Source organism: Oncorhynchus clarkii, chromosome 2 (genome assembly GCF_045791955.1).
Source record: "Oncorhynchus clarkii lewisi isolate Uvic-CL-2024 chromosome 2, UVic_Ocla_1.0, whole genome shotgun sequence".
Taxonomy (NCBI): Eukaryota; Metazoa; Chordata; class Actinopteri; order Salmoniformes; family Salmonidae; genus Oncorhynchus; species Oncorhynchus clarkii.
Window position 1 is genome coordinate 46,992,439 of NC_092148.1, and position 25,429 is coordinate 47,017,867.

At 41.6% G+C, this 25,429-nt stretch overlaps 2 protein-coding genes across 4 annotated transcripts; both read right to left on the minus strand.

Moving 5' to 3' along the window:
- Positions 1 to 5,254: 5,254 nt before the first annotated feature.
- LOC139368497 (synaptic vesicle glycoprotein 2) lies at positions 5,255 to 25,406 on the minus strand. 3 transcript variants are annotated; one of them, XR_011626970.1, is made up of 14 exons: positions 24,708 to 25,381; positions 24,364 to 24,462; positions 22,464 to 22,625; positions 21,965 to 22,127; positions 21,511 to 21,632; positions 21,006 to 21,169; positions 20,766 to 20,846; positions 12,685 to 12,777; positions 12,245 to 12,333; positions 11,953 to 12,080; positions 11,589 to 11,684; positions 11,112 to 11,271; positions 8,011 to 8,559; positions 5,255 to 6,497 (listed from the first exon to the last, which is right to left on the minus strand). XR_011626970.1 is itself a non-coding variant. In XM_071107476.1 (14 exons), exons 2-14 carry the CDS (start codon positions 24,820 to 24,822, stop codon positions 8,376 to 8,378), a joined length of 1,656 nt encoding a protein of 551 aa, XP_070963577.1. In that variant the 5' UTR covers positions 24,823 to 24,897; positions 25,347 to 25,400; the 3' UTR covers positions 5,255 to 8,375. The 3 variants fall into 3 exon arrangements, 2 of the variants coding, with proteins under 2 accessions (XP_070963577.1, XP_070963568.1); XM_071107476.1 differs by having other exon boundaries at positions 5,255 to 8,559; positions 24,708 to 24,897; positions 25,347 to 25,400; XM_071107467.1 differs by having other exon boundaries at positions 5,255 to 8,559; positions 24,708 to 25,406.
- Positions 16,857 to 18,319, minus strand: LOC139368507 (UV excision repair protein RAD23 homolog). Its single transcript, XM_071107494.1, has 2 exons — positions 17,088 to 18,319; positions 16,857 to 16,989 (listed from the first exon to the last, which is right to left on the minus strand). The coding sequence occupies exon 1, from the start codon at positions 18,151 to 18,153 to the stop codon at positions 17,191 to 17,193; it is 963 nt and encodes a 320-aa protein (XP_070963595.1). The 5' UTR covers positions 18,154 to 18,319; the 3' UTR covers positions 16,857 to 16,989; positions 17,088 to 17,190.
- Positions 25,407 to 25,429: the final 23 nt, after the last annotated feature.

Consider the following 25,429-nt stretch of genomic DNA (forward strand, 5'->3'; position numbering starts at 1 on the left):
GTCAAGGCAAAGGGTGGCTACTTTGAAAAATCTAAAATATATTTTGATTTGTTAAACCCTTTTTTTTTGGTTACTTAATGATTCCATATGTTTCATAGTTTTGATGTCTCTACAATGTAGGAAATAGTTAAAATAAAGAAACCCTGGAATGAGCTGTGTCCAAACTTTTGACTGGTACTGTGTGTGAATGGGAAATGGGGATTAGTTGAAGTCACTTGTCAATACTTATGCTAAACTAGCTAGTTCCTCTCTACAAATCATCACCATGTAGAGTGCCTGTTTTGCGCCCAATATATTTGGCCTCAACTGTATGTCCTGTTTGACTATCTTGCATAAACCAAGTTCCCGCCAGTTTTACAGAATGTTAGTGAGAGGTGCAATCCATGAATACTAAGTCTCATTGTTATCAACTTTCTACAGCTGCTGCAGCATATTGATGTCTGAAGGATGGTTAATGCCATAGAATTATGAATTACAATACTAGAATGGCATCCACCCTTGTGATAATCCAAAAGTCAGCCATGTTGGTCTGTGATCAGATGAATGTGAAGAATTTATCTGCACTGTATGTGTGCTAGCTAGCAATAACTTTCGTCTGTCCCCTTGCCGGGCTCAAACCAGGGTGATTGAAACGCTATTAGAGCGCACCACCGCTAACTAGCTAGCCATTTCACATCGGTTACACTCACCCCCCTTTTGACCTCCTTTTCCTCTGCAACCAGTGATCTGGGTCACGGCATCAATGTAACAGTATAACTTTCACATCGGTTACACTAGCTGCTATTGTCAACATATCCTATTTTTAGGTGACTTTGATATTTTCTATAGCAACTTTTTTTTCACACAAACTGAAGAAATTCAAAACACAGAATACATAACAGGCAAACAATACAAACACATACTTTATAATAGGCTACACAAAATGTATTCTTATGATGAGAAAACGGTATTGTGTACAACAGATTACTGTAACGACCCTGGGTTTATAAACGCGGAAATCGATCCTGCCGCACGAGCATGCTTTTGCGGCACATTCAATTAGCGCTCGGGCTCGAAGGTCGAGGGTTCGAGACCTGCTCCCTGCTGTTTCATTACATTACTTTGAAATGCCATAAATCATTAAAGAGCTACTGCAAGCTCTTTAGTTTATATTCTGGAATAATTTTCAGCACGGTACAGCTCCTGTAACGACACAGTTAAATGTAACTTTGTAACGAGTGCAATGTGTGTTTTGGGAAACTGGTGTGACATCTTCGGACATTATTTTTACGATGCATTGTTGAAACACTCGTAAACCTAAAGTACTGACGAATTTTGTCCAACAAGACGCCACACCAGGGGTGCGTTCAGTTCGCTTAAATGTTTGCTAGGTTGCGGAACACCTTGTACTGAACGACACATTTCCCCAAAACATTATTGTACGTTCTTGAACATACTTTGAGCTACGCTTGCTTGGTTCGGTGGGTGTACCGGAGTGTGTACCGGAGTGTGTCTTGAAGCAATGAGTGACGTATTTAAAAGGGCAGCGGTGCATTTTGAACCCCCTACCCTCCCCGTTTTTAAACTGGTTGAATAGCACAACAGTTTCCGTTCAATTGAATGTTCTATTACGTTTTTATGTACTGAACCCCTGACAAACAGCTGATTCATCGGTTCAGTGATTGCCCCTCTTTCACACCAGCTGCCAAACTAACCCTGATTCAGATGACCATCCTACCCATGCTTGATTGCGGAGACGTAATTTATGGATCGGCAGGTAAGGGTGCTCTAGTGCAGCTTGATGTTCTTTACCATTCGGCCATCATATTTGCCACCGATGCTCCTTTATAGGACACATCACTGCACTCTGTGAACTGGTCATCTCTGTATACCCTTCGCAAGACCCACTGGTTGATGCTTATTCATAAAACCCTCTTAGGCCTCACTCCTCTTGTCAGTTCGATGCGGCTAGCGACTTCAACGAGTTCCAAAAATACGCCCACTGGACAGTTTAAAAAAAAAAAAAAAAATCTCAATCTCTTAATTAAAAGACTCAATCATGTACACTCTTATTGACAGTTGTGGCTGCTTAGCGTGCGTGATGTGTTGTCTCTACCGTCTTGCCCTTTGTGCTGTGGTCGTGCCCAATAATGTTTGTACCATGTTTTGTGCTGCTGCCTCCATGTTGTCATGTTGCTGCCATGCTATGTTGTTTTATGTCTCTTTATGTAGTTTTGTGGTGTCTCGTCGTGGTGTGTATGCATGTATGTATATGTATGTATGTATGTATGTATGTGTGTGTATATATATATAATGTTTATCCCAGCACCGTCCCGGCAGGAGGCCTTTTGGTAGGCCATCACTGCAAATAAGAAATTGTTAACTGACTGACCTAGTTAAATAAAAAATTGCCTGAATTCAACACACCTGGTTTCCAGGTTTGTTAAATCAAAAGCATGAAGTGCCTGCGGCACTCCAGGACTAGGGTTGCCCACCCCTGCCCTAGAGGTATTATAGTCAATGCTTATGAACTGAACATTGTGGGTGAATTTCCATATCAATGACACAAACTAAGGAGTTGAACTGTTCAGCAGCATGTGCAGTAAACACTAACATGGCTTTGGTGATGAAAGGTGCATCATGCATGTATTGTAATCTCCCCAACAGGCCACTGCATGCTGTGACATGGGCCTGGGTGGTCACACATCTTCTTCAAGCTGCCTGACTGAATACTGTAGCCTTCAGTGGTACCGGAAGCCAGGGCCGTATTGGGGGTACAGCAACAAATTCATACAAAGGGCTACAGTCACTGACTTGTATTCACTTGTCCCATTCTAAAGTCTTGTCTGGGATATACAGTTGAAGTCGGAAGTTTACATACACCTTACCCAAATACATTTAAACTCAGTTTTTCACAATTCCTGACATTTTAATCTGAGTAAAAATTCCCAGTTTTAGGTCAGTTTGGATCACCACTTTTATTTTAAGAATGTGAAATGTCAGAATAATAGTAGATAATGATTTATTGCTTGTGCCTCTAGTTCTGACAATGCAGTAATAACCAACGAGTAACCTAACATTCCCACAACAACTACCTTATACACACAAGTGTAAAGGGATAAAGAATATGTACATACAAATATATGAATGAGGGGTGGTACAGAACGGCAAAGGCAAGATGCAGTAGATGGTATCGAGTAGAGTATATACATATGAGATGAGTAATGTAGGGTATGTAAACATAAAAGTGGCATTGTTTAAAGTGGCTAGTGATACATTTTTTACATCAATTTTCCATTATTAAAGTGGCTGGATTTGAGTCGGTATTTTGGCAGCAGCCACTCAATGTTAGTGGCCTTGAGATAGAAGCTGTTTTTCAGTCTTTCGGTCCCTGCTTTGATGCACCTGTACTGACCTCGCCTTCTGGATGATATCGGGTGAACAGGCAGTGGCTCGGGTGGTTGTTGTCCTTGATGATCTTTATGGCCTTCCTGTGACATCGGGTGGTGTTAGGTGTCCTGGAGGGCAGGTAGTTTGCCCCCAGTGATGTGTTGTGCAGACCTCACTACCCTCTGGAGAGCCTTACGGTTGTGGGCGGAGCAGTTGCCGTACCAGGCAGTGATACAGCCCGACAGGATGCTCTCGATTGTGCATCTGTAGAAGTTTGAGTGCTGTTGGTGACAAGCCAAATTTCTTCAGCCTCCTGAGGTTGTAAAGGCGCTGCTGCGCCTTCTTCACCACGCTGTCTGTGTGGGTGGACCAATTCAGTTTGTCTGTGATGTGTACGCCGAGGAACTTAAAACTTTCTACCCTCTCCACTACTGTCCCGTCGGTGTGGATAGGGGGGTGCTCCCTCTGCTGTTTCCTGAAGTTCACGATCATCTCCTTTGTTTTGTTGACATAGAGCGTGAGGTTATTTTCCTGACACCACACTCGGAGGGCCCTCACCTCCTCCCTGTACGCCGTCTCGTCGTTGTTGGTAATCAAGCCTACCACTGTAGTGTCGTCCGCAAACTTGATGATTCAGTTGGAGGTGTGCATGGCCACGCAGTTGTGGGTGAACAGAGAGTACAGGAGAGGGCTCAGAACGCACCCTGTGGGGCCCCAGTGTTGAGGATCAGCGGGGTGGAGATGTTGTTACCTACCCTCACCACCTGGGGGTGGCCCGTCAGGAAGTCTCGTACCTAGTTGCACAGGGCGGGGACGAGACCCAGGGTCTTGAGCTTGATGACGAGTTTGGAGGCCAAAAATATTCCGTAGTTCCTCCCGACTGTATGTAATGAAACCTGGGATACCAATGTAAGAAATAACAATAATTTTTAAAAAACATTTTAGAATGGGTTTTTATGTATGATGTAGTTTGTTGATTTAAGAATGACTTCAATAATTATATCTGTACGCATTTACTGTATATGAATTTATTAATTCATGTATTTATCTATTTATGTGTGTATTGATAGATTTATACATTTATTTCTAATTACGGCAGGTTTGGTCCTCCATACAAATATAGCCGTCAAGTCTATCCCCTGAAAGTTAGCTTGTCAACTAGCCATATTGAGGTGATCTGTTATTAGCTAGCTAGACAATTTGACATGGTCCAATCAACAGCCTACCTATGTCTGTCAGCAGCAAATTGTGTTTAAACACTTAAAAACTAAATGGGGGAAAGGGGAGCCAACTTCATTAGATACTGTATGCCTACGTTGGAGAAAAAAAGTACATTAGGTCTACTTATAACTATGTTTAGCCAATTGTACAACGTTTCTACCGGTAGCTTGCAAAGTAAACATTATCAGCTAACACAGTATTTTTTTTTAGTTTAGTTTATTAATTACATCGCCGGCAATTGCGCCCTTTTGCTGCTTGACAGGATGGGAAATTAACCAAAACCACTCATACTTGTCAGGTATAGTTCACTTTTATATCACTCAAATATCCAATTAATAGTGGCCAATATTGATATATATTGAGGCTACTGTTAGGTTCTAGAAATCAGAGTAAGAAATCGACGGACACTATAAAAGCTCCAACCAAGTTTATTCACCCCAAAGGATCGAACAGCTGAACAAACAAATAATAGATTCTCACAAGCACAGATATTTAACCCTTTTCTCCTATGCTGAGCCCCTTACACATCTGAACAGCCAATACACCTCTGTTGCTATCCAGAAGATTAGTTGTGTGTATGTACGTATGTATGTATGTATGTGTGTGTGTGTGTGTGTGTGTGTGTATATATATATATATATATATATATATATATATATATATATATATATATATATATATTCTTCCTCACTTCATCCAACTCACGGCTGTTATGGTGACTGGTACCACACTGTCTCTTCTCCTCCCATAGGATCCCTGATGGCTAACAATAACATATTCTGACATAATGTAAACGTTATACATTACCCTCTCTCCCTCAGTGAAATGAATAAGTATATTTCATGATTCCAACAGTTAAGAAATCAGAACCCATCACTACCATCGAGTATATGCAATTCAAATGACATGATCAATGTTTACTGAGCATGAAAAGCCTACAGTTACTTTAACACTGATGATAGAGCTAAATGTGCACAATTGTTTTACATGGAATAATCTGACATTTGTAGTTCTGACTGTGCTCTTGAAGAGCAATCCCTTAAACGGTAAGTAGTTGTCAATGGTTTAAGCGGAGCTGGGGGTCTCATTGCCCCCAAGCAACACAATCAAACGCTCTGCACCATATCTGGGTTTCGATGCAAGGTGCGTTACAACATGGACTATAAGCAGTGGCAACCCATCTTTACAGATGGTGATAAATCTTTGGATCCAATTAAGTAAACTCAAAGCAATTACCTATACATTGGATTTGCTTAGCAATTTGACAAAAACGTTGTGGGCCACACTATCTTGATTGTCACTTGAGGGGAACTCCACACAAACTATATTTTGGTATTTTCCCCAATAATCAACAGTTGATACAGTCCCAAAATGTTTTGCATGTCAGCAGTCAAGTTCAAGCAAAGTATCACCGGCCACATCATGATGATGATGCGTTTTGTGATGTGGCTGGTAACACTTGGCTTCTTGAAATCCAATATCTTTTAAACGTGACTGCTAACATTCAAAACATGTTGTGATTGTATCAACAGTGGACTAATGAAAAAAAGACCCAAAGTTCTCCTTTTAAGTGCCCAGACTCAAGCAATGAATTAATGAAGCCATGAATCACTGATTTATTAATATCGGATACACAGTGAGCACCAACACTTACACAGCACTTTATTTTAAATTCAACTATGTTAAACTGATGTTAAAGAGCAGACTGTCAACTTTAATTTGAGGGTATTTTCATCGGTTTTGGGCGAACCATTTAGAAACTACAGCACTTTTTGTACATAGTCCCCCCATTTTAGGGGACCAAAAATATTGGGACAAATTCACTTATGGTGTATTATAGTCAAAAGTTTAGTATTTGGTCCCATATTCCTAGCACACAATGACTACATCAAGTTTGTCACTCTAAACTTGTTGGATGCATTTGCTGTTTGTTTTGTTTGTGTTTCAGATTATTTTGTGCTTAATAGAAATTAATGTCATTTTGGAGTCACTTTTATTGTAAATAAGGACATAATATATTTCTACATTCATGTGGATGATACCAACGATACCAGGCCTTTTTTCCTGTGCCAATCAAATCTGAACAACATTGTTTGTTATCAAAACAATAATAAGCGTCCTGGGATTAGTTTAAAATGACCCGCGACATGGTTTGTGAAATTAATCGGGGAAAGAAATATAAACGCAACATGTAAAGTGTTGGTCCCATGTTTCGTGAGCTGAAAAAAAGATCCCAAAAATGTTCCATATGCACAAAAAGCGTATTTCTCAAAAATGTGCGGCACAAATTTGTTTACACCACGTGTATGGGGTCATGTGGGCGAGCGGTTTGCTGATGTCAACGTTGTGAACAGAGTGCCCCATGGTGGCGGTGGGGTTATGGTATCGGTAGACATAAGCTACGGACAACGAGCACAATTGCATTTTATCGATGGCAAAGTGAATGCACAGATACTGTGAGGAGACTGAGGCCCATTGTCGTGCCATTCATCCACCGCCATCACCTCATGTTGCATGATAACGCATGGCCCCATGTCACAAGGATCTGTACACAATTCCTGGAAGCTGAAAATGTCAGTTCTTCCATGGCTTGCATACTCACCAGAGATAGTCACCCATTGAGCATGTTTGGGATGCTCTGGATCAACGTGTACGACAGTATGTTCCAGTTCCCGCCAATATCCAGCAACTTCACACAGCCATTGAAGAGGAGTGGGACAACATTCCACAGGCCACAATCATCAGCCTGATAAACTCTATGCAAAGGAGATGTCGTGCTGCATGAGGCAAATGGTGGTCACACCAGATACTGACTGGTTTTCTGTTCCACGCTCCTACTTTTAAAGGTATCTGTGACCAATCGATGTATATCTGTATTCCCAGTCATGTGAAATCCATAGATTAGGGCCCAATTCATTTTTCAATTGACTGATTTCCTTTTATGAACTGTAACTCAGTAAAATCTTTGAAACAGGTGAGTGATGGCTGGAATGGGATGGGCTGGCAGATTACAGCTACTACACGTGATATGGCATGAAAGTTAAGTGGACATTATTGGACCAGCGCATACAAGAGACTAATTGCATTTATTTATTTTTTTACAGAATTTATAAACAAAACTGACTTGATACACATTTTATAAAAGGCGCCGGTGCCTTAGATCGGTAGGACTGAAAAATGTGATAGTATTATATGAAACGATAATCTATAAATGTTGGTATCATGATGTTTTGGTACCGTGATATTACTGTGGTACCGGTATACCATGCCAACACTAATTCACATTTAATGTAGAAGTGTTTAGAAACATATTCTTATTCACAATAAAAGTTCATCCAAAATGACAATACATTATTTACCATTGATTATTTTGTGACCAATAGGAATGAAACCACCAAAACAGCAAATGCATCCAACAACTTTGTAGATTCAGAAGCTTGATGTAATTATTGCATGCTAGGAATATGTGATCAAATACTCAACTTTTGACTACTTACACAACAAAAAAATGTGTCACTGTCCCCATACTTTTGTAGATCACTGTATTAGCTCTGGTCAATGACTTGTTAATCATTGAGAAACCATTAAGGTACACGGTTTCTCAAAGTGCACTTGTGCAATCCAGCATTTCACAACATCCGTTTTATAAAATCTTTTCTACGTCAATCTTTGGTCATGATAGGAAAAAGGCATCTCTAGGTAGACTAGATTCAGGGAATAACCCTTGGCGAGGACTATGAGCAGGGAAAAAAAGTGTGTCTTCTGGACTTCATTTCACAGAGGCCTCAGGTGAGCTCTGCCTGTTTAGTGCGTGGAAGGCGCAAGGCAGTGATCCCCCCTGTCAGCAGCAAAGCAGACACAAGTAGAACTGGTATCGCACAGTTGGTATCCACCAGCTGGCCAAAGACTATGTTACCCATGATGGCTGCCACTCTGCCTATTCCTGTGAAGAAGCCCAGAGCGGAGGACCTAAAATAAATCAAGATTGACAGTGAGCACAGTGGGAGAGACAAGACGATCAGCCTGGCAAAGAGCCTTTGCCGGGAAATTGTTTAAAAGAAGGCTGTATGGAAGCTTGGTGCCATTACATGTCATAGGAGTTGGCAAGATAGCAGAAACAGATCTTGGACCTGTCGTGACAATAGAAGACCAATAGAACCCGTTCTAAAGTGGACCTGGGGCTTCCCACCTGGACCCAATATGCATAAATAATAATAATAATTTTTTGAAATATAGAGACCCGTTCTGAACGGACCCCAGGACAACTAGACCCGTTATGTACAGTCGTGGCCAAACGTTTTGAGAATGACACAAATATTAGTTTTCACAAAGTCTGCTACCTCAGTCTTTAGATATTTTTGTCAGATGTTACTATGGAATACTGAAGTATAATTTCAAGCATTTCATAAGTATCAAAGGCTTTTATTGACAATTACGTGACGTTGATGCTAAGAGTCAATATTTGCAGTGTTGACCCTTCTCTTTCAAGACCTCTGCAATCCGCCCTGGCATGCTGTCAATTAACTTCTGGGCCACATCCTGACTGATGGCAGCCCATTCTTGCATAATCAATGCTTGGAGTTTGTTAGAATTTGTGGGTTTTTGTTTGTCCACCCACCTCTTGAGGATTGACCACAAGTTCTCAATGGGATTAAGGTCTGTGGAGTTTCCTGGCCATGGACCCAAAATATCGATGTTTTGTTCCCCGAGCCACTTAGTTATCCCTTATGGCAAGGTGCTCCATCATGCTGGCAAAGGCATTGCTCGTCACCAAACTGTTCCTGGATGGTTGGGAGAAGTTGCTCTCAGAGGATGTGTTGGTACCATTCTTTATTCATGGCTGTGTTCTAAGGCAAAATTGTGAGTGAGCCCACTCCCTTGGCTGAGAAGCAACCCCACACATGAATGATCTCAGGATGCTTTACTGTTGGCATGACACAGGACTGATGGTAGCGCTCACCATGTCTTCTCCGGACAAGCTTTTTCCGGATGACCAAAACAATCAGAAAGGGGATTCATCAGAAAAAATGACTTTACCCCAGTCCTCAGCAGTCCAATCCCTGTACCTTTTGCAGAATATCAGTCTGTACCTGATGTTTTTCCTGGAGAGAAGTGGCTTCTTTGCTGCCCTTCTTGACACCAGGCCATCCTCCAAAAGTCTTGGCCTCACTGTGCGTGCAGATGCACTCACACCTGCCTGCTGCCATTCCTGAGCAAGCTCTGTACTGGTGGTGCCCCGATCCCGCAGCTGAATCAACTTTAAAAGATGGTCCTGGCGTTTGCTGGACTTTCTTGGGCGCCCTGAAGCCTTCACAACAATTGAACCGCTCTCCTTGAAGTTCTTGATGATCCGATAAATGGTTGATTTAAGTGCAATCTTACTGGCATCAATATCCTTGCATGTGAAGCCCTTTTTGTGCAAAGCAATGATGACTGCACATGTTTCCTTGCAGGTAACCGTGGATGACAGAGGAAGAACAATGATTCCAAGCACCACCCTCCTTTTGAAGCTTCCAGTCTGTTATTCGAACTCAATCAGCATGACAGAGTGATCTCCAGCCTTGTCCTCGTCAACATTCACACCTTTGTTAACGAGAGAATCACTGACATGATGTCAGCTGGTCCTTTTGTGGCAGCGCTGAAATGCAGTGGAAATTATTTTTTGGGATTCAGTTCATTTGCATGGCAAAGGGGGACTTTGCAATTAATTGCAATTCATCTGATCACTCTTCATAACATTCTGGAAGATATGCAAATTGCCATCATACAAACTGAGGCAGCAGACTTTGTGAAAATTAATATTTGTGACATTCTCAAAATGTTTGGCCACGACTGTATATATCTGGTCGGATCCAGAGCCTGTCTGATCCGAGTGAGGGAAGCAGCAGAAAAGTTATTTTTTTAAGCTAAAAAGGAGCTGAAAGCGAGAGGGGTGTCGCTCCAGCAGGAGGGGGAGGAGCTGTACTGTGAGCAAGTGACATGGGGAGTAGGGAGAAAGAGACAGCAACCAACCAAGCCGACTTAGTAGACTAATAGCTGACATAGCTAGGTTATTTATCATCAAATATGATTACGTAGTATCTGTCTTGGACTGCATCAAACCGGGAGAAGCTAGTTAAGCTAGCTAACGTTAGCTAGCAGGCTAACTGAGGCTGCAGCGCATGCGCTTCCTCATCCTAGTTACAAATGACAACAACGCCATTCCGAATATTAAGTAGCAGCCTGCCTACCTGTTGGCTCTTGGTTGCTGTAGCCTATCCTTCTTTAACTTTTGATTCCATCTTCCATTGGTTAGATATCGCCTAACTTTTTCCAAACACGGAGTGAGGCTCTGTGACTTTAGCCTAATGCCGCTTTGATGACTTATGATTGGTCAACAACAAGCTATACGCACAATGCTGCACTCTCGTGAAAAGCTACAGCAGCAGCATGAATTAGCATGAAGCGTTCTAGTACATAGGAGTGGGAAAGCAACACAAACAGATCTAGGACCAGGCTATTATGATGGTGTATGCAGTTACCGTAGCTGGGTGGGGTAGAGCTCAGTGCCCAACACGTCCAAGGAATTCCAGGCCACCACAGACACTCCACTAAAAACACAGGATATGAGCAGACTCTGTGCTTTCGTCTTCACCTCGTAGATGAGGAACACACTCACACTGGACAACAATAGGCTGCAACCTGGGACAGAGAGCACAGTACATACTTGAAAAAACCAGACGGACACACACAGGGAATAGAATCCATGCCAAGATGGCTTTGGTTGGAATGTGATTCTAGGCTAGCAACTTTGACTTGATTCCTGCATAGACCACAAACATGGGTTAACTGTGAGAGGCTTTAGATCAAAGCGTCTGCAAATGGCCATTTTATGACACCATTCCCAATGCTGCAAAATTATTCTGATTGAGCCACAATGTCACTGAAACTTCTATTAACTAAATGCATTTTTAGTTATGCCCTACTGTCTTTTAAGAAGGGAGGGGAAAACAACTCACAAAGCAGGGCCTTTCCTCCAATGACGTCCATTAGGAGAACGGTGAAGATGTTCCCTGGTAGGTTTGAGGCTGCAGTGACAAAGCCCTCCATGTATACTGCGAAAGGAAGCAGTCCAACACACAAACTTAGTTTTCAAAAAAATTATTGTGCCAGTAAAGTGCCATGAAATATACTTTTTTTTACTTGAATAACAAACTTTGCACAATGTTATAGATAGCACAATATTTCATCATTAAAGAGAAACTGGTGCCCACAGATTTATATAACATACATAGCTGCTGTTTACACATAACCTTTTTCTGTAAATCTGACAGGAGTGAGCATTTTATTGAGAAGTGCATTACTCTCGTGTTTTGTACACACCTGCCGTTTTGACTGGGTAGCAGCTTTGGTTGTCATGGCTTTGTAAGCGAGACACATTGGCACAGGGTGAGCCTCCATCCTCTGCTCTCTTGAAAAGCTCTGGGAACCACATCCACAGCCCATAGTATCTATACACACACACACACACACACAAAGGGGTTAGGACATAGGATAACTACCCCCAGAAATATGAGCTGTCAATGTTTATATATTTGTGTCAAAAATGTCATCCGTACATACAACAAGGACAGCTGAAGACAGACAGATTGTATTAAGGAGAACTGAGACCCACCCAAATGAGATGCAGTAGAATATGATGACCAGACATACACTTCTAGAGGCCAACTCTCCAACAAACAGCTGTCTTATTGGTGCCAGGCACTGCAACACAAGCAACATTGATTTAAACATGTCCTACATACATGTCCTACATACAATGTGTTATTGGAATATTCACATACTGGGTTTGTATTTGACTTTGGGCTGAACCTCATGTGATAAAGAAAAACCTGAATGTAAAAGCCAACAGCATACATGTATATAGGGGATCTGAGACGCAGCATAAAGTACAGTACAACATTTCCTTCAGCACATCTGTTAGTTTTGAAGCTGTGATATCCCATCGGAGGGTGCTCCAGTCTTGAAGGAAAAAAAAAACATTATGAGAGTGTATTTGTGTATGTGCCGGTCTCCTATGTCTGTGTGCATGTGTACATGTATGCATGGTGTTACCTGTTTGAGGAGGTTGACAAAGCGCCGAGTGTGTGTTCCACCTCTCCTAGTCTCCCTCTCTTTCTTCTCAGAAGGGATATGCAGCCCACAAATCTGTAAACGATACAGAACACACCATATTTAACATATCAAGTGAAAAGTAGTAGCATCATCAACATATCTAATTCTACTAATGGAGAAAGACTATGATTAGTAGAAGTATGTTTACTGCTGGGCTGGAGCAAAAGCCTACAACCACACTGAAACGTTAAGGGCCGTATTCAATCTGTATCACGGAAGTTCAGCGTTACAGCGCTATTTAAATTTAAAGGCAATGTTCCCGGGTTAGCGGAGACTGCATTCATCGTAAACACTGCATATATTGGCTCAATTGGAAATTACCTTTCACATTTCTATCTCGCTATCTGTAACACTTCAGAGATACAGATTGAATAGAGACCCGAGGTTGATCACCTCTGGTATATGAGCTAATACAGTATATGCAGTTAATCGAGGCCAAAACAAAGGGTTTTGAAAATATGATATCAACAGAATTGGGCAGCTTTTAGTACAGGGATATGGGAAGCTAAAACATACTGTATGTCTGTCTAACTTGCAAGTGTGTTTTGCCATTACTGTGAAGAGGGGCCGATCAGAAAGGTCATGAGTGCCAATTTCCCTCTACTTTTACATACCGTGCTCCATGTGATGGGCTGTATTTATTTACAGAAAGATGGAGACGTGTTCAGGAAGAATGGATTGGTTTAGAGATATTTACTGCTTGACTGGAGAAGCAACCACTATACACTTATCATTTTTCCATTGGGGCCATTACTGAAAAGAGGGAGCACAAGTAAAGGCCACATTTAAAAATAAAAAATATATATTTAAAAAGGGGACAAAAATGGCCCATGAACCACATTTGACACCCCTGGTCCCTCCAAGACATGTACTGTATATTGAGCAGGGTTCACAATATGAATCATACCTAATCCTAAACTGATATGTGATATAAAAATCATGTATTTGAACCCAGATCTGGCTGTACATCCATTCCGTGACAAGAGTGTGCACGGGCCTGAAAGCTTGCCATAGGAATGAATAGTGTCACGTGATCGATGGCTTTGTACATTCATATAGCCATTGTTTTTTAAAGACCAGCATCAATGTTAAATTAATTAAGTACTTAAAATGAAGTTGTTAAAATGTTATACTTAAAAATATATATATTTGAATTGTCACATATTTAGATTGCAAAATATTGTATTGAGTTGTATTCACGTAATGGGAAGTTCGGGATTTTAGAACTTGACGTTTTATGGTTCCTCATCCTGATTGTAGTCAAAGAACATGTGACAGGAGACACTGGTTCGGTTTTCAATGGTTTCTTTAAACAGCCAAAAATATACACGTTAAATAACACTATTTGACGCGTCAAATAACAATATGTAAACTATATGCAAATGTTGGCCAATCACTATATGAAAAACTTCTCATTCATCATCACCAACAAACGACTAAGTCATGTCGAACCTTGAAAACATGAGAGATCGCTTTTTAAGTTTTGCCAGCCAAGTACAACCACCTTTACAACCATCCCAGGAGGATCGGGTGGTTCAAATGTAGGATTCATTCTGGTAGGTTAAGTAATACCTGGCAAAAGTCAACATTAACCGGCACAACTACCTAGTAACGTTAGCTTGCTAATGATTGCAACAGCTACCGTGGGATGCGCGAGTATGTCAGATTTCAATCGTTCAGGAGACGGAATAATGCTGGAGTCCAAAGGCAGCAAACCGGGAGAAGCAGGTTGATAATTATGAGGGTTTGCCTGTTCGCTGACCCTAACATCCGGCAGCTGAACAGGATAGGTACATTTTCCCACTACATTATCCATGTAGTACATGAGGACACAGTGCGATGCACAGTGCTTGCTTTGTAAGTAAGCTAGGTGTGAAACTATCTTGTGATTCAACATACTTATTGTAGGTTATTTTATTGATTTTAAAGATCATGGACTATTTCCGTTTTATATTAGGATACTTGTTTTTATTAGATTTAAATAATGTTTCCATATCTCAGTATCTTTAGAGTATCCTGTGAGGCAGATCAAGGTGCCCTATGACCAGGAGGAAAGAAGATTCTCGAAGGTTTTGGTGGAAACATTCCCCCAGATGAATTCAAATGTAGAGGCTTTTAAGACAGACAGAAGGAGGCTCGTTCCCCTACAAAAAAAAGGATTGTTGTCAAGACAATGGAGGACAGAGATGGTGTGGTTGTTTTGGTAGCTCAACAATTTGTCCAAGGGGGCATGCAGGTGGCCTTGGAGGAGTAAGTAAACTCTGTCATAAATCTGTGAAGTACTTGTCATTACCTCTAACATAAGTAGTTTTAATCAGTCCATCCCCCTAAATCAATACACATCACTATATTGTCCTTAACACTTATTTTAAATATACATACGGTCTCTAAACCATAACAGGTTCAAATATCGTCTCAACTCTCTTGAGCTGCCCGAAGCATTGGGGAACCACCCGGACAGCTTCCGCGCTGTTTTAAAGTAACCTATTCCATACCTGGCGGCAACCGGCGGTGTTTGGCGAATGACACCATCTGCCATTGGTTCAACTGGCTGGATGAGGTGCAAGGTAAAATTAGTACATTGTTCAAGTTTATCGGTAACTGCATATTATTCCATTTTATGATTTAAATATGTATTTTAAATGTTTTACTGTGTACTCCTCAGATGAAGAATGTCCTTTAACAGTGGCGATGGTGTTGGAGTTTGCTACTGGGGTAACGGTGGTGCCACCCCTTGGGTTTGAGGACACCACGACCATCGAATTCCTCCACACAGCACGAGGGTATCTTGCTGGGCAGCAGAAGAAAACGTACCCAGAGGCAAACACGTGTGCTGTGACACTAAGGCTCCCTCTTCATAGCACCTACAATGCCTTTAGGGAATTCATGACCTCCGGAATTGTGAATTCCCCACATTTCGGTGTTGCATAAAAACATTTTTACGATACATAATTGTATCTAGAAGCACTAAATTACAGTAGCAATTGAGTGTTTGAAAATGTAACTGCACATCAATATTTAAGCATTTATCTGTATTGTTTGTACAGTGCATTCGGAACGTATTGAGACCCCTTGACTTTTTCCACATTTTATTACGTTACAGCCTTATTCAAAAATGGATACAATAATTTCCCCCTCCCTACACACAATACCCCATAATGACAAAGCAAAAACAGGTTGACATTTTTGCAAATGTATATTTAAAAAAAAAAAGGAAATATTACATTTATGACCCTTTACTCAGTACTTTGTTGAAGCACCTTTGGCAGCGAGTACACCATAGAGTCTTCTTGGGTATGATGCTACATTTTTATTTGTTTAATACATTTTAGAATAAGGCTCTAATATAACAAAATGTGGAAACGGTAAAGGAGTCTGAAAACTTTCCAAATGCACTGTATTTCCATATTGGCTGTTATTGTTCACTTAATGATCATTCAAATTAAATTATACAATCCATATTGCTTGTCTTGGTGTTAAAGTTGAGTTTTTTTACTGACACTTCACTAATAACCAATAGCCGTTGATGATATTGACTGAAGTACTGCAGCCAACTCAGATAATTTGATGTCCTACATTAATAAGAACAAATTAACTTCAGCCATTATCATTTAATTAGAACTACATGAAATAAGGCTTCCCATCCACTGCATTAAGTGACAGCTCCACTTCTGGGAACTGCAAATTTCAAATACATTGATCTAAAAACTAAATCCATTAGTCCTAGGCTCTCCAACCCTGTTCCTGGAGAGCTACCCTCCTGTAGGTTTTCAATCCAACCTCAGTTGTAACTAACCTCATTAAGCAGGTAATTATTAAAATCAGGTGCACTAGATTAGGGTAGGCATGAACCTACAAGACAGTAGCTCTCCAAGAACAAGGTTAAGAGCCCTGCACTAGTCCATCTTCAACCACATAATTTGAGCTGTCACAATGTGTCAACAATGTTATGTTATGAACCTGTAATGTTATGTTATGAACCTGTAATAGGTTCCTGTTAATCACAATTATATAAAATGTAAAGGGGGCGAACCACTATCTTCATAGTTATATATTTTTTTAACTATAGGGCGTTCTCCACACATTTATTTGAACAATTTATAAAAGTCCCAATTGGGCATTACAAAAATGTAAGTTCTGTTTTAATAATGTCCATTCAGAATGTTCTGTTGTCCTCCCACAGCAGGCATGCTCTGAAGGTTCCAATCCAGTGTTTGCAGTAGGCCTCTCCTGGGTCATGTTGTACTGAGTGGAAGACAAATATTGTGTCAGCAGATGGAATGCTGTGCTAAAGTGCCATAGAGCAAAATACAGTAACAATAGGCCGTATATCTTAACAGTACCTGACTCTCTCCAAATATGACCAAACAGAATCGTACTGGAATGGGGAAGTACTTAACAAAGGTTAAGGCCACCTGGTCCTCATCCGTTTAGAGTTGAAGATATCTAGCGTACCTTTAAAGAGACCAAATCATACAGTGTGTGAAAGAGCGGGAATGTTAGTATTATAAAATGTATAATAGTATTATAAAAATAAACGAGTGGCGCTGAAGATATAGCGTCCAATCCCTCATCCCAGTAGGGGAGTATGTAGTAGGTCAGGTTGGAGTAGGAACGAGTGGCGCTGAAGATACAACTGCCATAACCCTCTGTAGATAGACAACTCCCAGGCTGCCTCAGGGGGCCTTCCAATGGAATTATTGTCCGCAACAGTTCCATCTGTGTGTTGCTGATGGTGAACTGGATTTGTGGCACAATCACCCATTCCGACCAATAAAGAGCTGCGGTGCCAGTGGTTGGGGGAGCCGAGGTGGTGGTTGGAGGAGCCGAGGTGGTGGTTGGAGGAGCAGAGGTGGTGGTGGTTGGAGGAGCAGAGGTGGTGGTTGGAGGAGCAGAGGTGGTGGTTGGAGGAGCAGAGGTGGTGGTTGGAGGAGCAGAGGTGGTGGTTGGAGGAGCAGAGGTGGTGGTTGGAGGAGCAGAGGTGGTGGTTGGAGGAGCAGAGGTGGTGGTTGGAGGAGCAGAGGTGGTGGCTTGAGAGCTGATGGTTGAATTTGGGGCGAACAAATCCCTTACTGCTGTCAGATTGGCCCTCTGCATTGCCAGGGAACCCGAGACGAACAACTGCAGAGGTGACTGCCGTTGGTCAGTCCTCAGCCCATGGCGGTTCCACTGACTGGCAAACACAGCAAGATCTCTGTTCACCCGTGGCAGGAACACAAAGTGCAGTGCCCACAGGTACACCTCATTGTTGATGTCGATGATCTGCTCCATCTCCAAGAAGGTGAACAGGTAATGGTAAACGTTGGAGACTACATGCCAGATGTCCCCCCACAGCCGTTCTATTCTCTGGTTGTGAGTGCACCTTCCTCTGAGGGGACTTCCCCTCTCACCATCCCTGAACTGCTCCATGAAGGCACAGATACGGTTGTTTTCACCATCCGGTGTTTATCTCACCCGGGATGGTACTCCGTAGCTGGTGATGGCTGCTTCGAATGACTCCATGACTGACACTCCTGTTATTGTCAGAGGCCTTAAGAAACCCAACAAGTCTGCTGTAACCATCCACAGCACCATGGATAACAATCCTCCACCTAAAAAAAACATGACACGTTTGTTTAACAAAACCTCTCTCTCTCTTATAGTGACACCATTCTGTTTTAATTGATATCAGCTCTTTGATCCTCGCATCCAGCTAAGTGTCTGACAACAGCAAGTATGACCTGACAATCTGAACATGACTAAATACAAAACACAAAAAGATACATCAATCAGGAATGTGATCGAATCTAGAGAGGATGAAGAGATCTCCCGCTTGTGTTACAATTGCTTTATTAAATTACGATAACTTACCTCATGCGCCGCTTGACCACAGATTGCAACACATTGAGAACATCTGCCATTTGTCTGATGGTCATATGACAATCTATGAGGAACTCAAGCTGCTCCTTGGTGATGTGCTACTGCCCTCCCTCCAAAGGTGCTTGATAGGACACTGAAGTAAAAAAAAAATACAATAGATAATGAATTACAAAATACACTCCTAAAAACTTTAGGTTAAAAGACTAAGATCACCACATAGAATTTAGGAACAGCATTATAGACCAACCAAATGTTTTTTTCATTGATTGACTTGACACAGGAGACTTAACACAGTACAAGTAAAATGATACAATCTCAGCCTTTACCACTCATGTCTTACAACAACAAAACATGATACAAATATGGCAAGTTGTTACATTTGTAAGGTTCCCATTGTTGGATGTCATTTGCCTCTTGTGGGAACTCCTCTGCAACAGCAATTATATTGCTGGCCATCTCTTCATCAATCAAATGACCTGAAAAATAGACCGCAGACCCGATGGGTCCAGTGACATTTTATCTGTATGTAGTTAACATCCCCTTAAGTGTTCTCTTGTCTAAACGGTGCCAACTCTGAGCCTCTGACATATGAAGACAACCGTGGATTGACAGGCAATGCAGTTTTAACTAACGTACTTAAGCTACAAACTAGCTAAAAAAAAAAATATCTTCATTTAACATCGCTAGCTAGCTAACGTTACCGTACAGCAGTAACTAGTTAACGTTTTATAGATTCCATAATTAACGTTAGATTACGAACAATTAATGTTAGCTAGCTATATTGAGTTCAGTTAATATATCAATGGCAGACAGATCTAACGTTAGCTAGCTAACGCCGTTGGTAGTTCGGTAACGTTACGTGTTATATTATGTAGTTACTTTTTTTGCAGCCGTTACACCACTCACTCTCAACACCTACGTTAGATAGCTAGCTAACATGAAGTTAACGTTACCTGGCTATTGATGGTTGAAGTCCATCTCTTCTGTCCGTGAGCAGCAGTCTGGTGCAATCAGAGATGGTAGATTTACAATCTTCGAGAAATTGGGCAGCCATTGTTAACTAGCTAGCTAATTTTACCTCGGAAGAACAGAAGTTGGGTGAACGTCTTTCATCAGTACCTGAGACTTGGGCGGACTCCAAACGACCTTTATGCATATGTGATCATCAGTGACAAAATCTATGGCTCGTAGCATACGTATCGGTGAATCGTTGTGACATGAAATACGAGTGTAATCAATGTGTAATAACTACGTACAAAATGAATGAACGTGTTAAATTATTATGTGACCTGGAGTCATATTCAGGTCCTGATTGGTAAAGAAGCTTATTTGACGCTTCAAATTGTGTTATTTGACGCGTCAACGTCAAATAGTGTTAAATTCTACTGTATCTTAGGCAGTTCCCTGGTCTGGTTCTCTGAAGTTGTTCTGCTGTTGGACGGTTCTGCGAGGTCTGAAACCTACTGGGCCGCGGGATCATTTTGATTATCCTAGTTACAATGCGGATTAATTATCTTCCGATGATAGTGGCAATAGTAATGCAAGGTTACTTAGAATTCACACAGGGTATTCTTGCCAGGGCAATTCATTTGTCTATTGTAGTTGTGACTGGGTTTGTGCAGCCTCTCCAATACCTCCTTAAGGATGGGAAACTCCCATGTACCAGGGGTCCTTGAGGGAAATGATTCATTTTCACATGTTGAACTCCACTTATTTTTTTTTAGTAAAACATTTTAACAAAACCAATATCTTATATATTAAAGTGTTATACCTGGAGAGTTATGTGATTGTATACATTTGGGGTTCAAACCTTTTGCTTCATAACCCACCAATTGACGTGTCTTTTGAGTGGCAAACCTCCAATAAGGGTTGAGCTGTGACACAAAGCGACACATGGTTCCCCCTGACAAAAAGGTTCTTAAGGCCCCCAGAAGAAAAGTGCCGGTTCTGAGCAGTGAAAAAACATACTCAGACCAAATATAATAAAACAATTTAACATTCAAAACATCTAACTCTTGTGACTAATTTTAAGGAATTTACTAATAATGAAATGATGAGTATCTATGGGCAACAAAAAAAAAGTCAAATCGCGTGAACCCACATCTGCCCCGACCCACAGTTTGGGAGCCGCTGCACTAAGGTACACATACTACGGTACATACCGAGAAGGTCTTGAGACTGCCTCTGTGGTTTATTGCAAACATCCTGCAGAAGACACGTAGGGCTTCTGTCTCACGGCCAGCCTTGCAAAGAAAGAGAAGTGTGTTTAATGAAGAAACAAACCAAAAACAAGATATTATTTCGTAAACTAACTTGTTGAACTTGGTTGGAGGCTAAGTGTCCTATTCTATTATTCAGAAACATTTATTGGCGCCTGTAGTGGCCTGTAAGCACTGGTGTACCTCCATGAGGAACCGGGGGCTCTCAGGCATGGCCAGACTGAAGATGAGTGCCGATGTGAGGCTGGGGACAGAGCACAGCACCACAAACAGCCTCCAGCTCTGGAAGTCCAGCCCACCCAGAGAAAAGCGGACCCAGGTCCGGGGAATGACCAACCACGCCAGGCCTGTAGGGAAAACACACACCCAGACGCTTACCTAATGTTCATTAACATCATATATTGTGACATTCCATAAATCATTTGCATTGGAGCAAAAGTGTGCAGCTAGACTATTTGTTAATTAATGCATTTCTATTAGGTACACGTCTCACGAATGATTGACACACAAACAGAAAAATCATATTACTGGACATGGGTCTATATTTTATGATTTTAACGAGCATGTGGACCTAAACATTGCCTACAGACACATGCAACAGTAATCATCTCTACCTCCCTCAAACATTTCACACGAGGACAAACATCATCTGACTGTAACAGAAGACAATGTATAGTAATGGTGTCACCTGCTGCCAGAATATTCCCTGCCATCCAGAAGGTGGCCAGAGCACTTATCATTGCCCCCCTCTTCAGCCGGGGCTGAAACTCAGAAAAGTAGGAGAAGATGACCGGGATTGAACCTCCCACCCTGGAAAAGGCAAATGGAAAAGACTTGTTAGAATCCACTACACAATTAGAGTGCCTACACAGTAGATTTCCAAAGTGTTAACTGAGCAGAGTCTAGGTATTTCAATGACAACTGTCTGTTGGCAAGGGTGAGAGGGAAACATATGAGTAGCCTATGCCCTGGAAAGACACTCCGGTGAAAGTTGAAATGAATCCTTTAAATGAAGAGAGTAGATGCAACTTTGAGTGTTTGTAAAATGATTCACATTACATTTCCGTGTTGGTGTCTTTGTGTATGCGTCTGTGTACCATCTTCATTAGGTCCAAACAGAGGGGTATGTAATGAGTGCTTACCCTACACCGCTGATGAACCGTAGTAGAAGGAAGAGCCAGAACCTTGGGGCAAAGCTGGCCAGCGCTCCAAACACTCCGTTCACTGTCAGGGACATCACCAAGACCTTCTGGCGCCCCCTCTGGTCAGCCAGGTAACCCCACATGTACCCACCTATCATCATTCCTATGGGGACAAAGGGCAAAAACAGAGCATAGAAAAGTCAGAGGCCTCATTTAGAAAATATTTTTATGCACAGAATTCTTAAACAATGTTGCTATTCATAAACCTTGAACTTGATATGTAAAACCAAATTTCACGTGATTGATGATGAATGACTTAGTTGTTAAGCATGAGTCTTATCACACTAATAGAACCCTGGTTAAGTCTGCACTTACATATAAGTAATACAGCAGCATCTGTAATCAAGTCAACTGATATTTAGGCCTACTTTAAAATGTGAGGACTGAATTCTTTAGTTGAAATTATATAAACTATTTACCCATATAAGCTATTCCTTACCGAGGAAAATGTTGGCCGTCAGTAACCCCATGTCTGAGGAGCTGAGATGGAGGTCACAGCGGGCCGTAGGCAGCAGAAAGGAAACACACAGGATCTCCACCGCATCACTGGCATTGGCCCATCCACACACCACCAACAGGAGCCCATGGAACAAACCAAAACCTGAAGGTGGGGCGCAGAGACCAGACACTACAGGAATACTGTTAATTTTCTAATGAGAATACAGTGTGATGTCTGGAAGTCTGAGACTGAGGCATCAGTGGTGTATTCACTAGGAACCAAACAGAAGCAAACTTGCTGAAACTGGAAGGGACCTACCTGGGGTGTATTCACTAATGAACCAAGCGGAACCAAACAGAAGGAAACAGGGAGGGACCTACCTGAATTTCTCTAACAGAAACTCTAATTTTAGTTGAAAAACGTTTTCAATTATGATGGTGTGCACTAATGAATACACCCCTGAACTTGATCAATTAGGTATGTTTGCTACGGTTTGCACTTTAAGCAATAAGGCCCGAGGGGGTGTGGTATAACCCCAGAGGTGCCTTATTGCTATTATAAACTGGTAACCAACGTAATTAGAGCAGGGGTGTGGTATATGGCCAATATACCACGGCTAAGGGCTGTTCTTAGACATGACGCAATGCGGAGTGCTAGGACACAGCACTTTCAGCCAATCAGCATTCAGAGCTCAAACCACCCAGTTTATAATGAGTAATATACCACAGCTAAGGGCTGTTTTTATGCACAACGCAAACCGATACAGCCCTTAGTCATGGGATATTGACCATATAAAGTGCATTTGTAAAGTATTCAGACCCTTACATTTTTCCACATTGTTACATTACAGCCCTATTTTGAAATGGATTCAATTAATTGTTTTCCTCATCAATAGACACACAATTATCCCTTTTTTTGCATATTTAATTTTAAAAAATAGATACCTTATTTACATAAGTATTCAAACCCTTTGCTACGAGGCTTGAAATTGAACTCCGGTGCATCCTGTTTCTGTTGGTCATCCTTGAGATGTTTCTACAACTTGATTGGATTCCACCTGTGGTAACACAACTGTCTATATAAAGGTCCCACAGTTGACAGCACATGACAGAGCAAAAACTAAGCCATAAGGTCGAAGGAATTGTCCGTAGAGCTCTGAGATAGGATTGTGTCAAGGCACAGATCTGGGGAATGGTACCAAAAAAAATCTGTTGTAGCATTAAAGGTCCCCAAGAACAGTGGCCTCCATCATTCTTAAATGGAATAAGTTTGGAACCACCAAGACTCTTCTTAGAGCTAGCCGCCTGGCCAAACTGAGCAATCAGGGGACAAGGGCCTTGGTCAGGGAGGTGACCAAGAACCCGATGGTCAATCTGACAGAGCTCCAGAGTTCCTCTGTGGAGACAGGAGAACGTTCCAGAAGGACAACCATCTCTGCAGCACTCCACCAATCAGGCCTTTATGGTAGAGTGGCCAGACAGAAGTAATCTCCTCAGTAAAAGGCACATAACTCCACTTGGAGTTTGCCAAAAGGCACCTAAAGGACTATGAATACTTATGTAAATGTGATACATTTCAGTTTATGGGGTATTGTGTGTAGATTTGGGGGTGGGGTGCCTTATAGCTATTGTAATGAAACAGCAGAGAGCAGGTCTCGAACCCTCGACCTTCTAGCCCAAAGTCCAGCCCGCTATCGACTGTGCCGCAAAAGCAAGCTCATGGGGCAGAGTCGATATCCGCGCTTATAAACCCAAGGTCGTTACACTATTATAAACTGGTTACTAACGTAATTAGAACAGTAACAATTAATAAAAAGCATTCAGGGGCTCAAAGGCAGAAAAAACCCAGTTTATAATAATGAATACACCTCGTGTTACACATCAAAATCCCAGTAGTCTACCTGCTTCCTCAACAGCTTCCTCATATGTTCGTTTTCTTTGTGTACTTCTCTGAACATCATTTGCATTATCTCCAATACACCTCTCAAAAATAACTTCACCTGAAATGTAAAAAAAAAAAAAAAAAAAGCATGATAAATGGCTTTGTAAATTGTATGATCATAAATTACTCAAAACATTTAATGGAAAACATACGTCTGATAATGCAGGTACACCTACTTACTACCTGTTGAATTTGACATCATAATTACATTTTTATGCTAATAAAGAGTACATGGGTTGGACTAGTTTACGTGGGAGACTGCATGAAAGTTCCAAGACTACCAGGTGGAGTTTACGCATGTACCTTCATCCGAGTCGAGGCTAGCTAGCTCCAGGTGGCTAGTGAGAAGTGGCACTCGTGCTGCATCATCGCCGGACGCCTCTATATGGATATGTCGAGACATAGCCGGATGTTTCATCAAGCTAAAGCACCAGTACGACCTCTTGTTTTGTAGAGACTACATGTCAGTGGAGACTTTCTTGATGCATAGTAACTGTATTACCAGAGAACCACATATTTATCCACACAGTTATGGAGTGAACCAAAAAAGTATCCATTATATTGAACAGATACTCTAGTGGCCGCTCTAACAATGAAAATAAATGTCTTCAAAAAAAAGGAAGGCAGACGGAGGAGGCAAGATCAGATGGGACCATTCTAGCCAATGAGAGGGCTAAACGTGAATGAAACAACACCCACAACTCCGATATGAGGTGTTTTTTCTCAAAGTTGCCGGAATGTCACATGTCCTACGTATAGCAGTACACGCCTACACGCATTACAAAACTTCGATTATATCAAATAAGCCACATGTAGCAAATAAACCATTCAACTTTTTGTTAACCAAATTCGACACTCTCATTGACCTCCATACAAAAACTAATCACTTGGTGAGCGGAAAAACGCCACATGCCGGAGTAGACAGATTTTGGGCTAAGTTACCCCTCTTGCTTCGCCTCTTCCTCTCTGAGTGAACTGAACCTACTTCCTGTTTTAAGAAATGGATGAGCTGTTAGCCTTCTTCG

Excerpts from the sequence above, each read along its gene's own strand:
- LOC139368497 (XM_071107467.1), bottom strand. The coding sequence starts at position 24,822 with ATGAAACATCCGGCTATGTCTCGACATATCCATATAGAGGCGTCCGGC. Across the intron at positions 22,128-22,463 it reads GACGGCCAACATTTTCCTCG|GAATGATGATAGGTGGGTAC; the intron begins GTAAGGAATAGC and ends TTGTCCCCATAG. Across the intron at positions 11,685-11,952 it reads CTACCCAGTCAAAACGGCAG|TATACATGGAGGGCTTTGTC; the intron begins GTGTGTACAAAA and ends TTCCTTTCGCAG.
- LOC139368507 (XM_071107494.1), bottom strand. The coding sequence starts at position 18,153 with ATGGAGCAGTTCAGGGATGGTGAGAGGGGAAGTCCCCTCAGAGGAAGG.